We start from the raw sequence: 22,468 nt of genomic DNA, 5'->3' as shown, positions 1-22,468 counted from the left end.
TCCGCAAAGGCCATCCGGACCCGTCTCCGCAAAGCAGCTCCCGTCGGAACCGCAGTCTGTCCATCAAGTCGGCGTTCAAGTGCGGGGTGGTTTGCGTTAATGATGGTTACAGCTAGCGTAAGCGGGGGATGATCCTCAGTAGACCCAATTTAGCAGTAGATTTGCTTCGAAACGTGGGGAAAGGTCAGGTAAGTTGACGAAACAGTGCAACAGCCTCACTGGAGAGTCCAATAGAATTGCTGAGATATTGCAATTATCTGAGGTCAAAGTGCCGAGAGGGTTGAGGCCAGGGCTTCTAAACTCTACAGTACAGATTGGCTATGTCTCACAAGCTGCTGCATGCAAAGACAACACAATACATAAGGACAGATCTTCCCCTCAGTTCAGTCAACAAACTCTATCCCTCTTCATTACCATCTTCTTGTCAACTTAACTAACGGACTTCATCATGGGCGATATCATTCCTCAATCTATCCCTCGTACTTCCCGTGCGTGGGCAGTCCCAGGCTCTACCAACATCATCCCAGCCAAATTCCCCTCTGCCTCGCCAAAGCCCACAAGTTCCGACCCGCAAGAAATTGCCACCAGCGTAGTCAACGCGTTCAACAAGGCGTTACAGAGCAAAGACTACCCCGCTTTATCCCAACTCTTCACAGACGATGGCTTCTGGCGCGACCACCTTGCGCTTACTTGGTCTTTCCGAACAGTCCAAGGTCCAAGCAATATTTTGTCATTTCTAAAGACATCTTCCGAATCAAAGAATGGCTTTCGCTTGGCCAAAATCGGTCTCGATACGACCTCTGCATTGAGAAAGCCTCAAGCCATCCCCATCGATGGCAAGGGTGAGGTGCAAGGTATTCAATTCTTCTTCACGATCGAGACCGTTTTGGGTACAGGATTGGGCATTGCGCGATTGGCAGAGGTCGACGGGCAATGGAAGATTTTCACATTCTACACACGCATCAATGATCTCAAAGGCCATGAAGAAACTGTCAATGACCATCGACCTCGTGGCGTCGAGCATGGCGGTATGCCTGGTCGAAAGAACTGGGCTCAGCGAAGAGCCGAGACAGCCGAATTCAAGAAAGACGACCCACCTGTTCTTATCATTGGTAAGCTACTCTTACTCAAACAATTGCTCTTTATCGCTAACAATCCCAGGTGCTGGCCAGGCTGGTCTCACTGCTGCTGCCCGACTTAAGATGCTGGGCGTCGAAGCCTTGGCAATTGACCAGAATGACCGTGTGGGTGACAACTGGCGAAAGCGATATCACCAGCTCGTCCTTCACGACCCGGTCTGGTATGATCACATGCCATACCTCCAATTCCCGCCTCAATGGCCAATCTTCACACCAAAGGACAAACTGGCTCAGTTTTTTGAGGCATATGCTACCCTTCTTGAACTCAACATCTGGATGAAGACATCTCTTATCGACACCAAGTGGGACGAGGCTACCAAGACTTGGACTGTCACTGTTGAGAGGAAGAACGACGATGGCACAACTGAGAAGCGAACACTCCACCCTCGTCACATCATTCAGGCTACTGGTCACTCTGGAAAGAAGAACATGCCCGATATGAAGGGCATTTCCGACTTCAAGGGTGATCGTCTTTGCCACTCGTCTGAGTTTTCTGGTGCAAAGGAGAACAGTCAGGGTAAGAAGGCCATCGTTGTAGGCTCTTGCAACTCAGGACACGATATTGCCCAGGACTTCCTTGAGAAGGGCTACCATGTGACAATGGTCCAGCGATCTACCACCCACGTCGTTTCCTCAAAGGCAATCACCGATATCGGACTCAAGGGTGTCTACAGCGAAGATGGTCCTCCCGTCGACGATGCCGATCTCCTCATTCACGGACTTCCCATCCCCGTCTTCAAAGCCCTCTCTGTTGAAACCACCAAGAAGCAAGCCGAATGTGACAAGGATCTTCTTGACGGCCTCGACCGTGCCGGCTTCAAGGTGGACGCCGGTCCAGATGCTGCAGGACTCTTGATGAAGTATTTCCAGCGCGGAGGAGGCTACTACATCGACGTCGGAGCATCACAACTTATCGCCGACGGCAAGATCAAAGTGAAGCACGGACAGGAGATTGAGACTGTGCTTCCTCACGGTCTTCGATTCGCCGATGGCACGGAGTTGGAGGCTGACGAGATTGTATTCGCGACGGGATACCAGAACATGCGAACGCAGTCGAGAACCATGTTTGGTGATGCCGTTGCCGATAAGGTGAATGATGTTTGGGGTTTCAATGAGGAGGGTGAGATGAGAACTATTTGGCAGAAGAGTGGACTTCCAGGATTTTGGTTCCATGGTGGAAACTTGGCCATGTGTCGGTATTTCTCTAAGCTGTTGGCTTTACAGATCAAGGGTTTGGAGGAAGGATTGTATACTTATGATGATATCTGATGTTTTACGGCACGAGATTTTTTTTAGTTTTTTCAGCATAGATAAGAATGAACCTTTACATCAAAATGCACATTGCTTGGAAAGAACAGTTAAGATGATATTGCAGATTCCATCGACTCGTGATGTAATACATAGAACAGAGTTACATAATTAGGTATTAAGCCATATCCACCATTGTACAAGCTTGAATTCGAAAGCATCCTTCCACCACAATATGATTCCTTTTGTCACATTTAACCAGCCTGGTAAACAGCGAGAGCAGCGACGTGAGGGTTGAGCATGGTGAGGTTGTAAGGTGTAACGTAAAGATCAGTGTCGGTCAAGGCAAGGAACATGGTGCTGTTGATAGCAGGATCACCCATCCATGTGGAAACGTTGGGCTGGATGGTATAGGCAGTTCGGTCCTCGAGGCTGACGTTCTGAAGGGGCGAGTAAGTCACATTGAGCTGAGACACCCAAGCGGCAAACTTGGGAGCCTTGACGTTGGTTGATGTGATGTAGCTGTTGTTGGGGCCGACAGCTTGGCCTGGGGCGTCCCAGTTCAAGAAGACCTGGCGGCCAGGATAGGAGAGGGGAATGCTGCGATTGTTGGTGATGGCAGCGGGACAGTCAAGAGTCTTGTCTGTAGCGTTAACGCAAAGCTCATCCTTCTTGACATCCGCAGTTGACAAAGTGTTGGCATAGCCGCCAGTGGTCTCGTTCCAGACGTTGGATCCGTCGATACGAGCAGGGTTGGGCTGATTGAGGATATTCAGAGATGGGAAGTTTTGCCAAACAAGACGAGTCTGATCGGCGGGACAGCTGGAGATATAAGGAGCAAGAAGAGTCCAAGCCCAACTTTGAGGAATGCCAGGGGTGTGCCACTCCGGCATGGGGAAGTTGCCGCCGAATTGTCGGAAGATCAACTGCTGACGCGCCTCGATAGTGATGCTCTGGAGCAACAACTGTGCTGCGGGACCAGAGTTGAGATGGGGCAGGAAGCCATACACACCAGACTCGCCCCAGCGAGTGAGCTTCTGGTTGAAGTCGATGAACTCTGGGACGTTGGAGACGGGATAGTTGTATGTGCATTGCTGGGGAGCCTGAGGACCAAGCATGTTGCTAATGACAGTAGCATGACCAATCTCCTGTTCAGCCATATACTCGATTAAGAATCGATCTTCAGCACCGATACCGTAGGCTTCCCACTCCTCTTTGGAGAAAGTAGCTAGACCCCAGCGGAAGAGATCAAGCTCAATCCATTCCTGGTACAGCGCGAGTGCAAGAGACTGGTAGTCAAAGTCACTCTGGACACGGTAGACGGGCGCAGAACCGTTGGTGCCGACACCGCCATCGGGAGTGTAGGGAGCAGGCTGGGGAGCATGAAGCTTGCCATCGGCAGGGTAGTCGTAAGAGCCTGGAGGAGGTGGGCTTTCAGGAATAGCGGACGCAAGAATGGTAGTCGACACAGCACCTGTGGTGGTGGGTGTTCCGGTGTAGGGGCCGTGAGAAGTCACATCGCTATAAGGTCTGATGGGCGCAACGACGCCGGATGAAGAGACAGTCGTCTGTGCTTCTGATACGAAAGGGGCAGCATAGGAAGTACCTGCAATAGCGAGCAGAGCTACGCTTCGCAAGACGGATTTTGTCGACATGGCTTGTAATGAGATAGATCTTGAAGAATGTGTACTACATAAAAAAAAGAATATTATTCGGAACCAGGACGAGCATTTTATCTAGTTGAAGACTGTACCTGTCGGCTCATCGGATACTACAGAACTGATCGCTCAACTTACAGTGCCTACATTTAACAATATCCACTATGATGCGTACTATAAAGAACATTATAAATCATGTCGCGTCATACAAAACAGCAATCAACACAGAATAGATGCTGTAATGATGCCGTCAACAATTGAGAAAGGCGAGACAGTAATATCAGATGCATCGCCGAAAGTCAATTGATTCCAAAGTCAATGACATTATGACTCCGGGAATGCAGAATTACAATGTACTAATACCGGAGAGAAGAGGAGAAAGAGGCTTGAGCTAGTCTACTCGTGCCCGTTTGATCCGAACGGTACGAACCTTTGCTGTCATATTTGTGACTTGATCATGGCGTAATCTTTGTCCATTTCGTGGGGCAAATGGCAGTTGAAGTTGGAGACCTGGGAAACATGAGCTGTTAGCACGGAATGAAAAGGGCGATCCCTGTAAGAGAGAGGGCATAGGTAATGCATATCCATGCAACGATAATGATGATACTCTATACATGTCTGTCAATTCCTGATTCACTAACCGAAGCCTTTCGCCCGCTGTCACCATAAACACCAGTTAGACCGTAAGCAGATAGAACGGTTGACGAGTCAACTTTATCCCGATTGCCTAGGTTCGGATGCCGATCTCCGATGTCGATGGACACTTTACGCCAGTTCTTCTTGGTCGATCTGCATACACGAGGGAGAAGAATGTCGGGGTGATTTGTGTCACCCTCTCGCATCGACGACTGTGTCTGACAAGCCATAGCCTATCATCAGCACCGGGCCTTTCCGTACCGGAGCTAAGGGCCCGAGATAAGACAAACTCAGAAACGAGACGAATCAGAAGCCGGGAGTTACGGTGCAGTATGATTGATGATCTGTGAGTAAGCTCATGGATATGTTCTGCAAATCGTGAATTGTGCAAGGATGCAATGAAATGCTTGCCCACTGGAGCATAACTGTGGATAATTAATATTGCATTATTCTATGCAAGCTCATTATCAGTGACGTCATTAGCGATAAGACATGCCTCCTAGGAACTCTTACCCTACAACTGGTACTTTCTCTCTGTTTATAAGTACTGCTTGATGCAGGGTTCTCCTATTCTTTATAGATCATTTTATAAGTCTTTTAGTGTATCGGACCGTTAGACCAAATTATTCGGATACTCTGGGTTTTATTTTCCTTTTTCGTTAGCATGCCCATTCGAGAATGATGTTGCTTCAATGGTTTGTATTTGACTCTACTGGGTAAGAGACAAGAATGGATGTCCAAAGTGTTATGTTTGTTTATCGGCCACCAGTTCCCCTTTTCACTTATTTAAAAGAAAAACACATAAAAGCTTACGCAATTGGCTGTTAATTGATACACATGTCAAATACGAAGCAGCGTTCAACCCTAGGTACGTTTCACACATTGCATGTAGCATTCTCAGGAGCGATACCATTATCTTATCGTCTATCTTATCACATATCTTATCGCGTATCTTGTCCAGAATCTAAACTTCTATCTTATCAGATATCTTATCAACAGACAGGCCGCCTCTAACCGAGAGTCAATCGCAATTGAGAAGAAATGAAAGATTTAATCGAGTTGAGTCACGTCGCAAAGGCCATTGGATCTGACACGAATGAGAAGAACAATGTCATGGCTAGAAAAGTTCTAGGATTAGGTTTTTTATTTTGATTGAAATGATACATCAAATACACATGATGCAGTTTGTGCTAAACGAGGAATTGATGCCACTTAGATGATCCAAAGCTTCATGTCCTAAAAACAACTTGCTCGAATCATGAGAATCATGAGAATAATATGAAATGCGTTATATGTTACTATCGCAATGTAGTCACAAATACCACAAGTCAGGCCGTTATCGCTCATGGCTCAAGCAAAACTAAAAGGGTAGTGCAGGGTTAATCCGATGCGATGCGATGCGGGGTTACTCATCCTCAACTCCAAACTTTTATGTAACTTATCAGTCACCCCAAGTTAAAAAACCTTCGATTAATTACAAATCTCTCCCACAACATCACACACACTCAAAATGACTCCCTCACTACAAGACGCAAAGATCACCTTCCTCGGCGGCGGTAACATGGCCGCCGCCATCATTGGTGGTCTCCTCGCCAAGAACACCAACAAGCAAAACATTTACGTCTCTGAACCCTGGGACGTCAACCGCAACAAGATGGCCGACCTCGGCGTCCGCACCACCGCCGACAACAAGGAGGCCGCTGCTGATGCTGATGTTGTCATCCTCGCTGTCAAGCCTCAGGTTGCCAAGGGCGTTTGCGAAGAGCTCAGCTCAGCTTGGGCTGGACGCGATAGCCTTCCTGTTGTCATCTCCATCGCTGCTGGCATCACCCTTGCTAGCATTGCACAGTGGTTCAAGGGCGATAGTGGAAAGGCCCCTCATATTGTGCGCGTCATGCCCAACACGCCTGCGCTGGTTGGTGAGGGTGCTTCAGGCCTGTATGCTGCTGAGGATGTCACTGCTGCTGAGAAGGAGTTGACTTCTGCTCTCCTGGGCAGTGTAAGCAAGGCCACCGAGTGGGTTGACAAGGAGGAGCTTCTCGATGTTGTCACCGGTATTTCTGGTAAGCCTTGACCCCATAACTCATATCACAACGTCGGCTAATTCATTGATCAGGTTCTGGCCCTGCTTACTTCTTTGCTTTCGTCGAGCACCTCATCTCCAGCGGCGTCAGCCTGGGACTATCCGAGGAGCAAGCTACCCGCCTTGCCACGCAGACCTGCCTCGGTGCTGGAAAGATGCTCGTCGAGTCATCCGATGAGCCTTCTCAATTGCGAAAGAACGTTACGAGCCCCAACGGTACTACCCATGCCGCTCTTGTTAGTTTCGAGAGCTCTGGCTTGAAGGAGATTGTCAACAAGGCTGTCAAGGCTGCTGCCAACCGTGCTCAAGAGCTTGGAAAGAACTAAGCAGTTGATGTTATGTCATAGATGAGATGTAAGGATATGAGAAATAAAAAAGCACTCTAATACAATTTATGTTGTAATGTACCTATCGCCGTATTTGTTAAAATGAAATGCTATATATCTTGCTTTTTGCCTACTGCTTCCCCGATGACAACTTTGAGTCATGACTTAAGATACCAACCAGTCTATCTCTCTTGATGCACTTCTCAAAGGAAAAGCTGCTGGCAAGCTCCTCCAACTCATCCTTGCTCTTATCTCTAAATAGCTCGGCAAGCTCCCAACCAACATATTCACTCATCAAGCACTCCCTGATGACACGCTCAAACTGTCGCTCAAATGTCCAGACCTTGGGGTACTTGGTTTCCCTGTACTTCTCCAACACTTCGTCCTTTAGTCCCTGGATAAAAGGCTCGTATAGGTGCTTGACGCCGTCCTTGTTGACAACACCCCAGAAGTCGAGACCTAGACGTTGCTTCTTCGCCACGAAAGGAGCGATGAGACGCATGTATGGTGATTCGGGATCGAGGTAAACCATGCCTTGGTAACCGATATCCTTGTATAGCCAGATAGACCAGCTGACGTCTGTCTCTCTGTAAATAGCAAGCTGCTCCTGTAGCAGGTTGAAGCGCTTGTTGTTGGTCTTGACACCCTCCTCGCCCTCCTTGTGCTCATTCTGGTAAACTGGTCCAAACTCGCCGTTCCAGATAGGCACGTTCTTCTCCCTCATGAACTCGACCTTGCGCTCAAAGCTGCTGCGCAACTTGGAGTTTTGATCATCTGTACCTTCGTATTGTTCGCCAATGGGAAAGCCGAGGAAACTGTAGTCGTGGCAAGCATAGACGGCGTTGGGAAGTGGCTTCTCTGGGAAAGCTCGGAAGTCCATGGCGTATGTGTTTCCGTCGACAAAGATCATGTGGTCGGGATCAATAGTGCGGACCTCCTTCTCTGCTCTCTCGTACCACTTGATCAGTCTGTCGCCATAGTGGCCTGACGAGGTCTTGGACTCATCAGCGGGTTCGTTGAGGAGGTTGTAACCAGCAATAACGGGGTTACCCTTGTAGTGGGCGGCCAGGGCCTTCCACAGTTGAATAGCTCGGTCTTGATGGTCCTTAAAGTCCCAGAATGCCGCACGGGAAAGACCAGAGTCGCTGTGCCAATCTTGGTTCTGACCACCAGGAACAGCATGCAGATCTAGGACAGCGTAAAGGTTCTGTTTAGCACAGATATTGACACATCGGTCAAGCCAATCGAAACCGGATTGCTTCAGGTTATCGGGATCCATATCATTGATGAAGTGACGGTAGTTGAAGGGAATGCGAATGCAGTTCAGTCCTAATGATGCAAAATAGGCAGCATCAGAGTCTGTGAAGAAGTGGTGCAAGAGTCTATCGAAGAAGAAGTTGGCCTTCTCTTCGCCTAGAACCTCTGCCATTTGTTCTCTGTGCTGGAATTCGTGGCCGGCGTAGCCAGTGATGAAGTTCTCCATGTTGAGCATACCACCAATGGCGGTACCCTTCAGGATGACTTGGTTTCCTGAAGAGTCAACAATCTTGCTACCCTCTGTGTGTAGCATCTTGCATGCTGCTCTCTGAGGCTGGCCATTTGACACGCCCTCATAGGAGCTGGAGTTGTCCGCTGCTGCGACCATTGTAGAGGATTATTGGTAAGACGTGGAGGTAAAACGGATAACGAGGAGACTTGGTAGAAAGAAGTTGAAAAGGATTGAGATGTTTGCTACTACTGGAATATGCATCGTTGTTCACCTAAATACTCTGTACATCCTTCAAGTGGAGTGTATCAGGTGGTCTCTTACGGGCGATACTCCCCGACGACTTAATTCTCCGCACACCACCACAAGTCACTATGGGCAGCGATCTCCGCAGCTACAGTGGATCATTTCCATGACTCGCCAAAACACGGGGAAGGCGAACAAGTCGTCCTTGTGGTCTGGCACCGACGTGACTAAAGACAAAACAATTTGAGCTATTGACCACACTTCAGCTTGGATTAATACAGGTCCATTATTTAGCCTAACAGCTAAACGTTCCATTAAACTAGAGGCTGATTATATCCGGGGCCCCATACAACCTAATTTACAATATCAACCGTCAAGTTTATGCAACACCTCCTCCAAGAAGATCCGATGGTGTGACAACCCTGCTACATCATCCTCCCACGCTCGTAAAACCTGCATAATTCTCTCACACGCTTCTCGCCAACCATTCGGCATTACCGAGCCCAGCAGCCGAGCTGCAAGCAGCACCGTTGCAGACCTGACAAGGGCTCGGATCATGAACCATGTTCCGTGATGACGATGTAGAAAACCAGCTTGGTTAACATCAACATTCAACACGTGATACTCCAACCCCTTGTTTACATATTGAAGGCCTGGCACGGGTGTAGACATTTCTCCTTCCAAAGCGGCGAGATGGGCCATCACAAAGGGCCAATAGAGCCGCTCAAGGAAGTTCACAAGATGGCCGCGGAGAACGAAGCAGCATACGTTGTCCTCGTTCGGGTTGGAAGCGATTGAGAGTTCTGGCGGGAGACTTTCAGACCATTCGTTTGCTTGGGCCTCGTATGCTGGTATAATAAGAGCGAGTTGCTTCAGAAACTCCACATTTGAAGGTGATGCGCGATGTAGCTCAAGAATATCGTTGCAGGTGCGATTGGAAAGTCGCCTGAGCGAAATCTCGGATAGATAAAACAGCCACGCTGTATGTTGTCTGCTGGAAGCTGTCGTCTTGGTTGACTCTAGGGGATGTGGAGGCGTAGGGAAGAAAGGTGGATACAACACACTTGAAGCATAAGGCATGCTAAAGTCAGGAAGCGATAGTTCTCCTCTCAATTCCCTTTCAGACTTCCAAGCAGACCAATAAACAGCTTCTTGTTGCGTTTCGCCCAGCTCTGGTCTTGGAAACTCGGGCCCGTCTGAGGCACTCAAGAATTGTGCTTTTTGCAAAAAGGGCAGAGTCTGGCACGTTGCTAGTGCCTGTGAAAAATATCGCCAGGCTTCGAATGGCCTGAAAGTGCTCATAAGAAAAACACCGGATAAGAAAAAACATTGCGCGGAAATGATATCGGATCGGGCCATGAGCGTTCCAATTCTCTTCTGCGCGGCTTGAAACAACGCTTGAGCCTCAAGATACTGCGTCGAGTCAGGTCGTAAATGAAAAGTAGCATCAAGCGACGTAGCTATCTTCCCCAAAGCGCAAATGATCAATGTTAAACATGACCCTGGTGACCAATCAATGCCCTCAATAACGACATTAAGAACCACCCTCCTTGCGGCTGCCTCCTCCAAGATTGGGTTCTTGCAGTGTACGTGCGCAAAGAAATTATCCAAGAGCGCCTTCACACCCTGGGTATCTAGATCCGCTATGTCGGCTAGTGAATTGCAACCGGGTGAATAGGATGGTGATGGCTGAGGAGCATCGTTCTGAAGGGTTGCATGGGCTGACATGTCTCGCGAGAGGACGGACCATAGGAGAAGGCTTTCCATCTTTTCTGGTAAGATGCTCCTCAATGGTATGTCACTCATAGGCGAAGGGTCTAGTTCCTCAACGGAAGACTCTGCGACAGGGGGCAATTCCTGGACATGGCTGTTTGCTTGAACGACACTAACAGCTGGTTCGGAATGAGAATCATTGTCTCGCGTATCGCGAAGAAGCCTTTCCAGCTCATCCAATCGCTCGAGAATCTTTAGACTTGCGGGGTCAAATGCCGATAGATCGACTGGGGACTGAATGCAGTTGGCCCCGACGCTGAGGCAGTATGAGCATGCGGGTTTGAGGTTGTCACACTTGGTCTTCCTGCTCCGACACACTTGACAGGCCGTGTTGGCCCGTTTTCGCGGGTAGAAGGCAGTTCCGCGTGGAGCTGGTCTCTTGCCAGGGCGGCGTTCCGGTTCCTGGTCGCGGAGCCGATCGGCTGATGCTTGCGGAGTCATTATATCGTACCGTCGTTCGTTACCGAAGAGCAGGTTTAGGTGGAGGTGGGTGAGGAAGAGTGGAGGTTCTTCAGCTCGGGGAGTGTCGCTCCTTTTACCATTTGAGTCGTGACACCACTTTGACAGCCCTCGAGTGGAGAAATCATCGGGGAATGTCGCTCGTATTCGCTCAATTTGGATTAACTCTGTCCCCGCGATCCCCAGGTTGGCCGACAGACGATCTCCCCACAAACCCCAGACTGGTCTAGACCGAGTTAGTGAGTGTTTGGGTTGTATTGTTTTTTCTTCTTCTTCGCATGACTCTGGGCACTGAGACTCTTGATCATACCATGCTATGCCGATGGCCATAGTGTACCCGATGCTATAACACCAACATCGGGAAGTGTCATGGGTCGTTGTATATAAGGCACGGCATCTGGCCCCTCTATTCCATGTTTCAAAACACCAACAATCGCACTCCTCTATCCTTCCTCGCTTACAACGCGACAATAATTCACCATGGAGGCTTCCAACAAGCAGTCTGCTACCAAGTCAGACCTTGAGCTCCAGGCCAAGGTGTCTGGAACAGAGTATATTGACGACAAGTCCCATGCTATCATCACAGATCGTCAAGCTGAGCATGATCTCACTTTCAAGCAATGTTTCCAGAAGCATCCCAAAGTAATTCTCTGGTGTTTCTACTGGTCAATTGCTGCTATTGGATGGTAAAAATAGTCGAGTATCATCGCGAACTATATCGCTAACTATCTGTATAGGGGTTTCGATGCTCAGATTAACGGCGCCATGATCTCAGTTGCCTCTTTCCGACGCGACTTTGGGTATGTCCACGTACCATCGATCGATTCTTATACTCGTCTAACGCGGTCCTAGATATGTCGAAAACGGCGAAGCGATCCTCCCTGCCGATTGGCAAACCGCCTTTAACACCATCAGCTCCGTCGGCGGCTTTTTTGGTGGTTTCATCTGCTCCTGGCTTTGCGACAAAGTCGGCCGAAAGAACTCTCTCGTCATGGCACTCCTTTTGGCTACTGGCGGCACTATCGGAGAGTGCATGTCCAACAACAATGTTTCTTTCCTCATGTCCAAGCTCATCCTCGGTTTCGCACTGGGTTTCTTCCTTACCCTTGCACCGCTCGCAACATCCGAGATCTCGCCTGTTGTGCTACGTGGTATCGCCACAGCAGGTGTCAACCTTGGTATTGCGATTGGTCAATTGGTTTCGAATGGTGTCATCAAGGCTTTCGGTGAGAGGACTGACCACTGGGCTTGGCGAGGTGCCTTTGCAACTCAGGGTATCTTCATCGTCCTTTTGGCCGTCGGTCTTCCTTTTGCCCCCGAAACACCCTGGTATCTCGTTCGCAAGGGCAAGATTGACGAGGCCAGAAAGTCTATCATCTCACTCTACGGATCAGAAGTCGATGTTGACGCTAAGCTTGCCACCATTCAGGACACCATTGCCGAAGAGCAAGCCATGTCAGCTGAAGCACCATCATGGGCACAATGCTTCAAGGGAACCAACCTTGTTCGAACCACGACCAGCATGGGCGTTTTCATCTGCCAACACTTCGTCGGTATCATCTTCGTCCTGGGATACTCAACTTACTTTTTCCAACTCGCTGGCCTCCAGACGTCTCGCAGTTTCGATCTGGGTGTTGGAGTCACAGCATGTGGTGTTCTTGGAAACATCTGCAGTTGGTTCGTCGTTAACTCCTTCGGTCGACGCAAGATCTTCCTCTCTGGTATGGGTGCCCTCACAGTCCTATTGTTCCTCATTGGTATCATGGATGTGGTCCCTACCGGTGCTGCCAAGTGGGTTCAGGCTGCCTGCACTGTCATCTACGCATACGTCTACTTTGCCACTGTCGGAGCTATGGCTTTTGCCGTCCTTGGTGAAACTGCCTCTTTGGCTCTCAAGGCCAAGACCATGGCACTGGCTACCGCTACCCAGTCTGTTATGGGTGTAGCTATGAACTTTGCCATTCCCTACATGGTCAACCCTGACCAGGGCAATCTCAAAGGCAAGGTTGGCTTCATATTCGGTGGACTTGGTCTCATTGGCTTTATCTGGAGCTGGGTCTATGTTCCCGAGCTTAAGGGCCGACGATATGACGAGATTGACCACATGTTCCACAACAAGGTCAGCCCTCGCAAGATGGGAGAGTACAAGATGTGAGTTTAGTCGCTATGCTTGTTGGAAGAGGGAGAGCGGACCATGTCTTTTAAAATTAATTTTGTAAAATTGTGCTTGTGTTTTAATAGCGAGGAATGATATGAATCGATGCCATAGCAATTGCCAGGACGCATGTGAATAAGCCATATTCTAATCTCGACTATTGTGATTATATCATCCAACCAAGTGCGGATGTACAGTAAGTTACTGGATAGTATACACTAAGAATAGCACCGCTAATTCCCTTTCCAGATCCGGTAGACTGGTAGGCTAGAGCTCATCCCAAGAAAGCTGCGAGGAGCGGTAGAGCATACATCAGTAGCTCACGTACAGTTTGAGTCTTTCCAGCAGTGTTGGTCTGACCGTCACCGACAGTAGTTGCGGATGGAGATGCTGCATCCCCAGACCCAGATCCAGACCCAGAACCTGAGCCAGAGCCAGATCCAGAGCCAGAGCCGGAATCACTTCCGCCATCTCCACCACCGCTACCCTTGTCTCCGCTGCCAGAACCACTTCCAGAACCGCTACCACTGCCACTATCACCACCTGAGTCTCCACCGCTACCAGACTCATCATCTCCGCCTTTGTCACCAGATCCAGACCCAGAACCACTACCTCCTCCGCCACTCTTGTCATCCCTAGTGACCCGAATATTCGCATCCTGAATCGTAAGTTCAACTGGCTCCTTGCCAGACTCTTGAATCATGCGAATCTTCTGGTTCTTGGCAGACTCAAAGGGATCACTTTCGATGTCCTGAGTATCATCCTCACCAGTGGAAATAAGCTCCTTGTCGTACACGGTGTTCTCATCAACCAACATCTTGAGGCGAGATCCTGTTTTGCCATCCTTGGAGTTGGGAGAACCGACCTTTTGTACTTTGACGGAAAGAAGAACGCGGACGTATTCACCGGCGGGAATCTTGTCAACCTCGCCGCCAGTGGGCGCGATCTCGCAGTTTGCCTTGCCATTTGGTGGAGGCTTGAGAAGTCTAGCTTGGTTCAGTATACAGTTCATGTGACGAATTTTAGATTGGAGTACTTACACAACTTGTTCGCCATTAGAAGCCTCTTTGAACTCGGCATAGTCACCAAGGACAGTGTCTTCTTCCAGGTCAACGGGAACCTCGTATGCCTCACTTGTCGGGGCAGGTCTCGAGCCGGTCACCGTGGTGAATCCTTCTTTGCCAGTGGCCGCAGGGGCAGATGCCTTGGGAGGTTTAACGCTGGATCCTGCTGAAATGGTATCTGGGTTAGAGTCTGGTTCGTTGGTTTCTTGCGGTTCATCTGGAAGGTTTGTCGTCTTTGTGCTGTCGCCATTACCACCAGCCGCAGTTGGGCCATTACCGCCAGTCGTAGCAGGGGTGTCGGGCTGGTCTTCGTCGCCTTTTGTTTCTGAAGGTGCAATGGGTGACGCTACTGGACTATCCGTACCTTGATCAGCACCACCAGAAGCAGCGCTCGTAGGAGCTGCCTCGGTAACTGTTGGTTCATTATCGTCTTCAGTCAAGCTTGGCGCCACAATTCCGGCTCTGGTATTTGATGGTTCGTCTTCTGGTCCTGAGTCAGTTGTGGGTTCATCAGGAGGTTCAGTCACTGAATCACCAGGCGTCGCAGTAGGTAAAAGAGCCGGTCGTGGATCAGAGGCCTCAGGAGCAGATACTGGCTCATCTTGGCCAGTTTCTGTTGGTCCGGGTATAGCCTCTTCCGGCGCGGAGTTCAGAGCATCACTTGGAACAATATCGGGTTCACTATTGGTTGCGATAGGTTCCTCACCATTTGTGTCTGTAGGTTCTGGGCCGTCTGTAGCAGATGGTTCAACAGCGTCATCGGTAGGCTCTGCATCTATGGGAGATGGGTCGGCATCGTCGCCTGTTGGCTCAGGGTCACTGGTAGCACTGGGCTGCTCGTCATCGGTAGGTTCTGGCGCATCGGAGGGCTCGGTAGGGGGTTCGACCGGCGACGATTCATCTGCTGGAACCCGGGCACCGTCACCGGCAGAGGGTTCGGGCGCGGGCTCAGAAACGGGATCAGATGTTGGTTCGTCGTCTCCGCCATCATCTCCACCATCTTATAAGGCATGTTAGCAGGCGCTTCCCTCAAACAATGGGTAGGCTGGGATTCTTCAAACCCGCACCCAGTGATAATTATGTTGACTTACCTCCATTAGACGGTGCCGAAGGCTCAGGAACAGGGACGTCTGCCCCGCCCGTTTCGGTAGGAGGATCTGCTACAGTAGCTACAGCATCTCCATCTGATGGCGGAGAATCGGTTTGACCCAGGCCTCTCTCAATAAGGAGGCCTATGACAAGGCCTTTCAATAAACGCATTGTGATAAGTAATGGTTGTATGTGAAGATAGATAATGGATAGTGCGTAAGGTGCGTTGATTGTGTGCTACAGAAGCTAACAACACTGGCAGTACGATTCCTCTTATACATGGCTATAGCTCCCTTGACAGCTGGTTGTCTCTCAGCATCTAGACTCTCTTTTGTGGGCTTTTTCATGCGCAGACATTCAGCCATGCAGCCATGCAGCCACGACGCAAGACTAGTGACAGGAGCTGAAAAATAGCCCTTCCCTTTACCTAATACACTTTGTCGCATATCAGCCTTATGGAGCTCCTGGTAAAGCCTAAGTAAACTAAGCCAGACGCATTTGGGAGCGCTTTAGCGAGAAAACAACGCCATCTACCGTTTCTCCCTCCCCCAAGGCATTCTTTCACTACGTCTCGCCAAAGATTGGGGCTGAGGATAATCGCCGCAATTAGACATGTCTATTGTTACAAAGCCATGTTTGGCATGGAATTAAAATGGTCTTGATCATTCACGGAATCCTCATGTGCCGACGCTGAGGGGGGCTGGGAGTGCCCGAAAGAAGCTTAGAGCAAGCCACGCAAATCAATAGACTGAATCTCTAAATACAAGGTTAAACAGGCCTCCGGGCAGCAACCTTTAGCGGATGAGCCTCAGTGTTGTAAACAAACAGATTAGTTCCCTCGTCTCCGCCCAACACATCCCATTCGCCCTTGCTTTCTGTCTGGATCAGCCATTGGTACTTGAGTGTTTCAGCGAGCATGAAACTAGCCATGATGCCCCCTCGGGGTCCGTCGCCAGACGGAGAGAGCACATTGTTGATGCTCGCAAATCCGTCACCGACACGCATCGTCCTGTTCTGCGCTAGGGTGTAAGCCCAAGCCACGTCGCGCCAGTACTGAGACTTGGTATGCTGGTAGGCATAATACCAGCTCTCCACCGCCTCTGGGGATTGGCCAGCTGCGAAAAGTCCGTCCGGAATGAAAAAGCCTGCGCGTGAATACAACTCTGTTTGGTTGTTGTTTTCAGGCTGCGACAGGAGATCTGTATCCCAGCTGTACAGTGTTGGGCCAATGCCCGATGCGGTGTATCGGTAGCCGTTGGCGCAATACTCGCTAAAAGACAGGCCATAGTCTAGCCAATCTGGACGATCCATCGCTGAGCTTCCCAGAATGAAGGAACCGCCGATAAAGCAGGCAAGAAACTCTGTATAATTAACTTGCTCTGTGCCTGCAAATGTCGACACGAAGGTCAAGTCTGGTCTCGAGGAGGGATGTGAGACCAGATGCTTGATGGTTGAGTCGGCAGCCTTGGTAAATCGTTCACCATAGTGACTGAAGCGCTCGGGATCATAGACGAACATCTTGATAAGATACTCGTAAGCCGAATCGTTACCCGATGTCCACCCTCCGTAGTTATCCAAAATTTCTCCCGTCTCGATACTGAAGTTTCCGCCTGTGAGACCAGGCCACACTTCTGAAGAGGGTGAAAGCCAGTAATCCTCAGCGCGATTGGCAAGTTCTCCGTACTGAGGGTCTCCGGTCAAATCAGAGAGATGTTGCCATTCGAGAACAAGCGAACCCATGACAGCTAAGCTTGTGGTTCGCTGTCCATCTTGCGTCAAACTATCACTACCATCACTGGAAGTTCTGTTCTCGATAAAGATGTCGTTCAGGGGAATGCCAGTTGGTGTGTCAAAAGCAAACTTGAGAGTGTCTGCTAGTGTCGTGGCTTGGGTGAGTAGCGTATCAACCTTCTTCTCATCAATCTTGAGATGACGAAACGGTCCCTTGAGCAAATCGTATGCGCTGAGCAAACCACCAAGATAACGAATATTAGTCTCGAAAAGGCTGACGGAACTAGGTTTTGGGGTATTCGTCTTTGTGAAATTAATAGTGGGAATGAAGTCCAGAATTGTTTCAACAATGTCAGTTTGCTCCATCAGAATGGCAGTGTCGAGGCCATCAACAGCTGTGACGCCCCATCCATTTCGATCATCTGTGTAGTTGTTGTACTTGGGTCGTAGAGAGTCATGAGGGAAGGCATGTTCATAGTATCCGTTCCACGCGAAACGGAACATTTCAACAATCTCATCTGCGCGCTTGTTCTGGTCTGGTTCAAAGCTGGTGTAGTCATAGTCACGTCCACGTTGTTCCGGATAACGAAGGTTACTGTCGGATTTTAGGTTCTTCTGCGAAGCAGATACAAGGAGTGGTAGCCCGAGGCTATAAAAGAAAGACGAAAACAACATAATGGCTGTGTAAAAAGCGATGGGATGAAGAAAAGAGTAAAATCATTCAGAGCCCAGAGAAAGCGACAACTATTATATTCATATCGATATTAATCGCGCATCTCTATACCGTCTTTACAAAACACATAAAGGGTTCAGATAGCAAGAGTCCCCGTCATTTCACAAGCGGGCGCACACCGTACATTGGATGAAGAAATAGGGTTCCGCCGGTTGCAGCGGCTTACTCAGAGTTTGATGAGTTTATGCACAGAAATGCCCGAGAGCTAAGTAGATCGGCAGGAGACATTACGAAAGGGTCAGTGCGTTAATCAGGAACCACGCAGATCTCGAAACGCCGGCAGTTGAAGAGCAAATTAAGCCTTGGGTAGAAAGACAGTAATTTCGGATGTTTCGGTATACCGGAAGCTTGTTCAGATCATAGCAACAAGAAAAATTGTTAGAGATTGTGACGATAAGTTGAGTCGATGTGGACGTCGACGTCAGTTTAAGGGCTGGCTCAAACAAACGGCATGGCTGCAAATAGTATGTTTGAAGATCAAAAGAGTTGAATGCAAAACAATCTAGCGTTTAGTCTAAATTCTATTTTTCCCCCCCATCCTATTATACGAAGTCGTACGTGCACAGATATAAATACAAAGGCAAATTAAGCACTGGTCATATAAGAATGCAAGTCGTTTGCCTCCATGAACTCCTTCCAGGTCGTCAACTTGAGTCCGGGAAGCTATAGTCACATTAGAATCATTGATCGTCTTGGCTCCTCTGGAATATTCTTACCTGGTTCGCTTGGACAAACTCGGGTCGTTCATAGATCATGCCGAAATCGCGAAAAATGAGAAGCTGCTCAGTAAAGTCCAAGGCAGTCACGTCACCCATGTGTTTCTTGAGGATGCCTTGAAATTCATCCGAGGACATCTCGTGATATCTTATGTCGATGTTGTATGCTGCAAAAAGGTTAGTCGATTACAGCTACAAAGGTTCGTTCGCAATATACCTTTAGCCATAGACCGAATCTTCTCTCCTTCCGAAATTGCCTCGGAGTAAAAGGCGATAGTCTTTTCAAGACATTGGTCGGGATGATCGAGGATGTACTGCACCAACTTGCCCGTGTCAGAGATGACGACATTGGGGAGGTTCGCAGTCTCGGGTAGGACAAAAGACCTCAAGTAGGTTCCATCCGCTTGCTATTCAGCTTAGTCAGAAGTGTTCCGGCAATGCAACATATCAACGTCTAAGTACCTTGATGGGAAGATAGGTGGCTGGCTGGGTAAGACAGTTTTCAAAGTAGTTAGGGAAAAGTACAGCAGTAGTCTTCCTCCACAACTCAGGCTTCTCCTCGCGAATGTACTTTGAGACAGCAGCCTTGCTCTGCCAGTGATAGACATGGGGATAGAATCCTTCCGAGATCTTGTTAGCGTCGGGGAGATCTGCCCAAATGAGCTGTTCAAGATGCGGCAGTTCAGCAGCAATGTCCATGATAGATTTGCCCTGGGCTTCCTCTCTTTCGGCTGACATGTGCTGCCAAAAGTCTGTCATGGCGAAGATAACATGAGCATCATGGAAAGCTTCCTGGAGACTTTTTGAGTCATCGAGGTCGGCCTGCTGGACTTCGATGCCGAGCTTGAACAGTTCTTGAGCCTTTGGGGAAGACGTGTTGCGAGTCAAGCCGCGAATGATGTACCGATCTGGAGATTGGGCGAGGATCCTTGCAACAGAACCACCCTATTTTTGAATGACAGTTTGTGAGCTTTTTGATTCGGGGTAGCTGAATTTGAAGAGAAGGCTGTACCTGTAGGCCGGTTGCACCAATGATGACAACCCTCTTCCTCTGAGGAGCACCTTGAGCCATTGTGGAATTTGGTGTTAAGATGAAGGTCGTGAGATTTAGATGAGTGTATTGAACTGAGAAAAAGGTAACTGATGATCAAAAACAGATATATTCATCTCGTTGTGTTTATATATCAACAAAATCTCGCTCAGACTATGATTCCCCATTCTGTGGGCCTTGTTAATGATCGTAGATTTGTACAGGTCATTGTAGAATTTGCCGCTGATTCAGCGGATGGAACACCACTTTTCTTAGACATACACGCATTTTAAAGATCCACAAGTGCCGAAGCTCGGTCTTTGCAAAGTACCGTAGAGCGATTGATGTTTAGATCAAAATCTGTTGAAAGACGAGTTCCAAATGCGATTCCATTCTCTCGAGATGAATCATCACCATCTATTTATGCTAGGCTCGAGTTGGACAATGTCTCCCTGCATTTAACTGCCGAAATGAGTTTACGTCACAGTTTATGCTTGTTGGATCTCGACTAACGCGTATTACTAAGCGGAAAATTCAGAGAAAACTATGCAAGACGCGAGATCGATCCTGCAACGAACCCGCAAAAATAGCCGATAAACAAGATCTTACGGGCCAAGCACACCTTTGCAGCAACAATGCCGGATCCTGTAAGAGGTCGAAAACCGAAGTCATGTGACTCTTGTCGCAAGAAAAAGGTAAAGTCATCAACGCCACCGTCCCTTCTTGCTAACAGGTTACCTGATCCTTGTCTACGGGTGGTTTGGTTACCTGGTCTTCCTATTTCTGTATAGTGCTGTACTTATTCGAACTTACTAGATCCAATGTGATAGAGCTTTACCTAAATGCGACTATTGCAAACACCACAAACTGTCTTGCTCGTACAAGCAAGCAGCAAAAGCAAGAAATGCTGCATCAAGGTAAACAAATCCAGATCTCGTCTTAACCTTACCACGGCGTTCCTATACGATATAGGCATTAGGTCTTGAGTGACATGACTACATATCTGATGACTGAAAATTAACAAAATCGATAGATCTGTTGACTCCTTGCAGCTTAGCGAGGCATCTGGACCAGAGCCTTACCAAGAAACGTTGAGCAATTCAAACTCGGATTGTAAGTTCCACCACGAGCCGTTGCCTTCCAGCAATCCATTTTTGAGCTTAGGCAAATAACGTTGCAGTCACAGACACATCCGATACACATTGCCGTTATTCCTATCTAGAAGGCCTTCAACTATTAAACGGTCTACCATTCTTCAGTGACGTTGGTCAAAACTCGATACAGCTTGCAACTGGGTCAACCCTCACAAGCAGATTCTTCCCAAGTCATCCGAACGTCTCACCGTATAGTTCTCAGTTTTCGTCTCCAGGAGACATTCAACATCTCTTGACCTTTGACACAATAAAGGACTTTGCTACAGAATTTGCTTCGTCTGCACAATTCCTTATCTTTCCGACCTTTAGTCTTCATCGTTTTATTTCCACCACGTTACCTCTTGCATACAAAGATGCTGATAGTTCTTCAGAAAGACACAACGGTGCGACCAGTGCCAGGGCTTGCGTAAGGGCCATGTTGCTGATTGCCGATGTTTTTGGTCATAGCATCGCAGAGGTTGGGGCCTCTACGCCACAGGAATATGCTAGGGAAATAGAAAGGTCGTTGCCGATGGTAATTCGAGAGATGACGATGGATGGTTTTGAGGCTTTGACAATGCTGGTAAGCACATTCTCAAATAACCCCTAGCCACATGGAGGTAACTATCATGCTAATGTTGGGGCAGACTATATACAAATACTTCATTGGAGACCTCCACTCAGCGTCATTTCTGATCTCTATCATAACCCGGATGATCTTCAAGCTTGGAGCCCATATCTCTCCTCCCATTTCAGAACCATACGACAAGGGAAATATCAACCATCACATGCGCGACCTTTTCTGGGTCTGCTACAGCATGGACAAAGATCTCTGCCACAGAATCGCCCAGCCACCTGCTATAAACGACGCCCATTGCGACCTATCTCTCCCGCCTAATTACGCCGAAATGCAAAACTCGAATATCCTTAGCCTCAGCCAATTTTCCCCATACAATCCCGCAACTGTACCACTTTACCCATGGGATATCCGGCTGTCCATCATCAAGTCTCGAATACACGACGATCTTTATTCGATGAGTGCGCTAAGGCAGTCCGAAGCCGAAATTCTAAGACGAATTCGATACCTTGATGAGGAGTTGGAGGTTTGGCGTCTTACTTTGCCTCTAGATCATCGGCCAACGCTCTCCTTCTTGGACAAGACGCCTGTGGATGCACACACAAACACACAGGCGATAATGCTTCGTCTCTCGTATCACCATTGTGTCATTTCCATTCACAAGGCTAGATGTAGGATGTTTAACCCTGCCGTTGGTCTGGTAGGTGACGGTCATGAGGCAAACTTGCAATTGTTGGTTGATGCTTCCAAGTCAATCTTGACGTATCTGGAAAAGGCTTTGCCAGTTGTAGCTCATGAATGCTTTTGGTATGTCAATCCTGATTATTGTACAAGCCACATTTTATTCTTTACTAACTGTTGACTGATATCACAGGATTATTCTCTTTTATCCCATGACAGCCATCTTCACCGTTTTTTCCATTGCGCTCGTCAATACCCAAACAAACTCCGTTCACAGCAACTTGGCATTACTTCGAGATTTTACAAGGGTGATTCGAAAGATTCCCATTCGAAGATTGACTGTTGCTGAGGTTTCTCACTTGGCGTTTATCGAAGACCTCGTAGCGGAGATGAGTAGATTGATGGTTGCTGCAGGTCAGAAAGAGGGGTACTAGCCGTGGTCTTTAGAAGAAGTATCGCCATTACGATCGGCTTGGAAATACAACCAACATAAACTCGTCATAAC

The 22,468-nt window shown here is 48.6% G+C and overlaps 10 protein-coding genes across 10 annotated transcripts; 4 read left to right on the top strand and 6 right to left on the bottom strand.

The window, feature by feature from the left end:
* The first annotated feature begins 442 nt into the window (after positions 1–442).
* FGSG_03915 (uncharacterized protein) lies at positions 443–2,478 on the top strand. The gene is made up of 2 exons (XM_011323451.1): positions 443–1,112; positions 1,162–2,478. The coding sequence occupies exons 1-2, from the start codon at positions 449–451 to the stop codon at positions 2,406–2,408; spliced, it is 1,911 nt and encodes a 636-aa protein (XP_011321753.1). The 5' UTR covers positions 443–448; the 3' UTR covers positions 2,409–2,478.
* A 163-nt stretch (positions 2,479–2,641) lies between these two features.
* On the bottom strand, positions 2,642–4,042 carry FGSG_03916 (rds1 protein; the record flags this gene model as incomplete). The annotated part of the gene is made up of 1 exon (XM_011323450.1): positions 2,642–4,042. The coding sequence occupies one exon, from the start codon at positions 4,040–4,042 to the stop codon at positions 2,642–2,644; it is 1,401 nt and encodes a 466-aa protein (XP_011321752.1).
* Positions 4,043–6,103: 2,061 nt separating this feature from the next.
* On the top strand, positions 6,104–7,097 carry FGSG_03917 (uncharacterized protein). The gene is made up of 2 exons (XM_011323449.1): positions 6,104–6,744; positions 6,798–7,097. The coding sequence occupies exons 1-2, from the start codon at positions 6,192–6,194 to the stop codon at positions 7,088–7,090; spliced, it is 846 nt and encodes a 281-aa protein (XP_011321751.1). The 5' UTR covers positions 6,104–6,191; the 3' UTR covers positions 7,091–7,097.
* A 123-nt stretch (positions 7,098–7,220) lies between these two features.
* On the bottom strand, positions 7,221–8,735 carry FGSG_03918 (uncharacterized protein; the record flags this gene model as incomplete). Its single annotated transcript, XM_011323448.1, has 1 exon — positions 7,221–8,735. One exon carries the CDS (start codon positions 8,733–8,735, stop codon positions 7,221–7,223), a length of 1,515 nt encoding a protein of 504 aa, XP_011321750.1.
* A 453-nt stretch (positions 8,736–9,188) lies between these two features.
* Positions 9,189–11,036, bottom strand: FGSG_03919 (uncharacterized protein; the record flags this gene model as incomplete). Its single annotated transcript, XM_011323447.1, has 1 exon — positions 9,189–11,036. One exon carries the CDS (start codon positions 11,034–11,036, stop codon positions 9,189–9,191), a length of 1,848 nt encoding a protein of 615 aa, XP_011321749.1.
* Positions 11,037–11,534: 498 nt separating this feature from the next.
* FGSG_03920 (uncharacterized protein) lies at positions 11,535–13,209 on the top strand (the record flags this gene model as incomplete). The annotated part of the gene is made up of 3 exons (XM_011323446.1): positions 11,535–11,740; positions 11,792–11,854; positions 11,907–13,209. 3 exons carry the CDS (start codon positions 11,535–11,537, stop codon positions 13,207–13,209), a joined length of 1,572 nt encoding a protein of 523 aa, XP_011321748.1.
* Positions 13,210–13,476: 267 nt separating this feature from the next.
* FGSG_03921 (uncharacterized protein) lies at positions 13,477–15,643 on the bottom strand (the record flags this gene model as incomplete). Its single annotated transcript, XM_011323445.1, has 5 exons — positions 13,477–13,497; positions 13,538–14,195; positions 14,250–15,273; positions 15,365–15,505; positions 15,628–15,643. The coding sequence occupies 5 exons, from the start codon at positions 15,641–15,643 to the stop codon at positions 13,477–13,479; spliced, it is 1,860 nt and encodes a 619-aa protein (XP_011321747.1).
* A 487-nt stretch (positions 15,644–16,130) lies between these two features.
* On the bottom strand, positions 16,131–17,768 carry FGSG_03922 (uncharacterized protein; the record flags this gene model as incomplete). Its single annotated transcript, XM_011323444.1, has 1 exon — positions 16,131–17,768. One exon carries the CDS (start codon positions 17,766–17,768, stop codon positions 16,131–16,133), a length of 1,638 nt encoding a protein of 545 aa, XP_011321746.1.
* A 643-nt stretch (positions 17,769–18,411) lies between these two features.
* Positions 18,412–19,614, bottom strand: FGSG_03923 (uncharacterized protein; the record flags this gene model as incomplete). Its single annotated transcript, XM_011323443.1, has 5 exons — positions 18,412–18,489; positions 18,543–18,709; positions 18,760–18,949; positions 19,005–19,487; positions 19,555–19,614. 5 exons carry the CDS (start codon positions 19,612–19,614, stop codon positions 18,412–18,414), a joined length of 978 nt encoding a protein of 325 aa, XP_011321745.1.
* Positions 19,615–20,207: 593 nt separating this feature from the next.
* FGSG_03924 (uncharacterized protein) lies at positions 20,208–22,397 on the top strand (the record flags this gene model as incomplete). Its single annotated transcript, XM_011323442.1, has 6 exons — positions 20,208–20,219; positions 20,389–20,489; positions 20,606–20,685; positions 20,759–21,288; positions 21,353–22,089; positions 22,157–22,397. 6 exons carry the CDS (start codon positions 20,208–20,210, stop codon positions 22,395–22,397), a joined length of 1,701 nt encoding a protein of 566 aa, XP_011321744.1.
* Between the last annotated feature and the right edge of the window lie 71 nt (positions 22,398–22,468).

Source organism: Fusarium graminearum, chromosome 2, assembly GCF_000240135.3.
Source record: "Fusarium graminearum PH-1 chromosome 2, whole genome shotgun sequence".
Lineage (NCBI taxonomy): Eukaryota > Fungi > Ascomycota > Sordariomycetes > Hypocreales > Nectriaceae > Fusarium > Fusarium graminearum.
The sequence above is the reverse complement of the archived record's forward strand: the minus strand, read 5'-3'. Positions and strand labels throughout refer to the sequence as shown.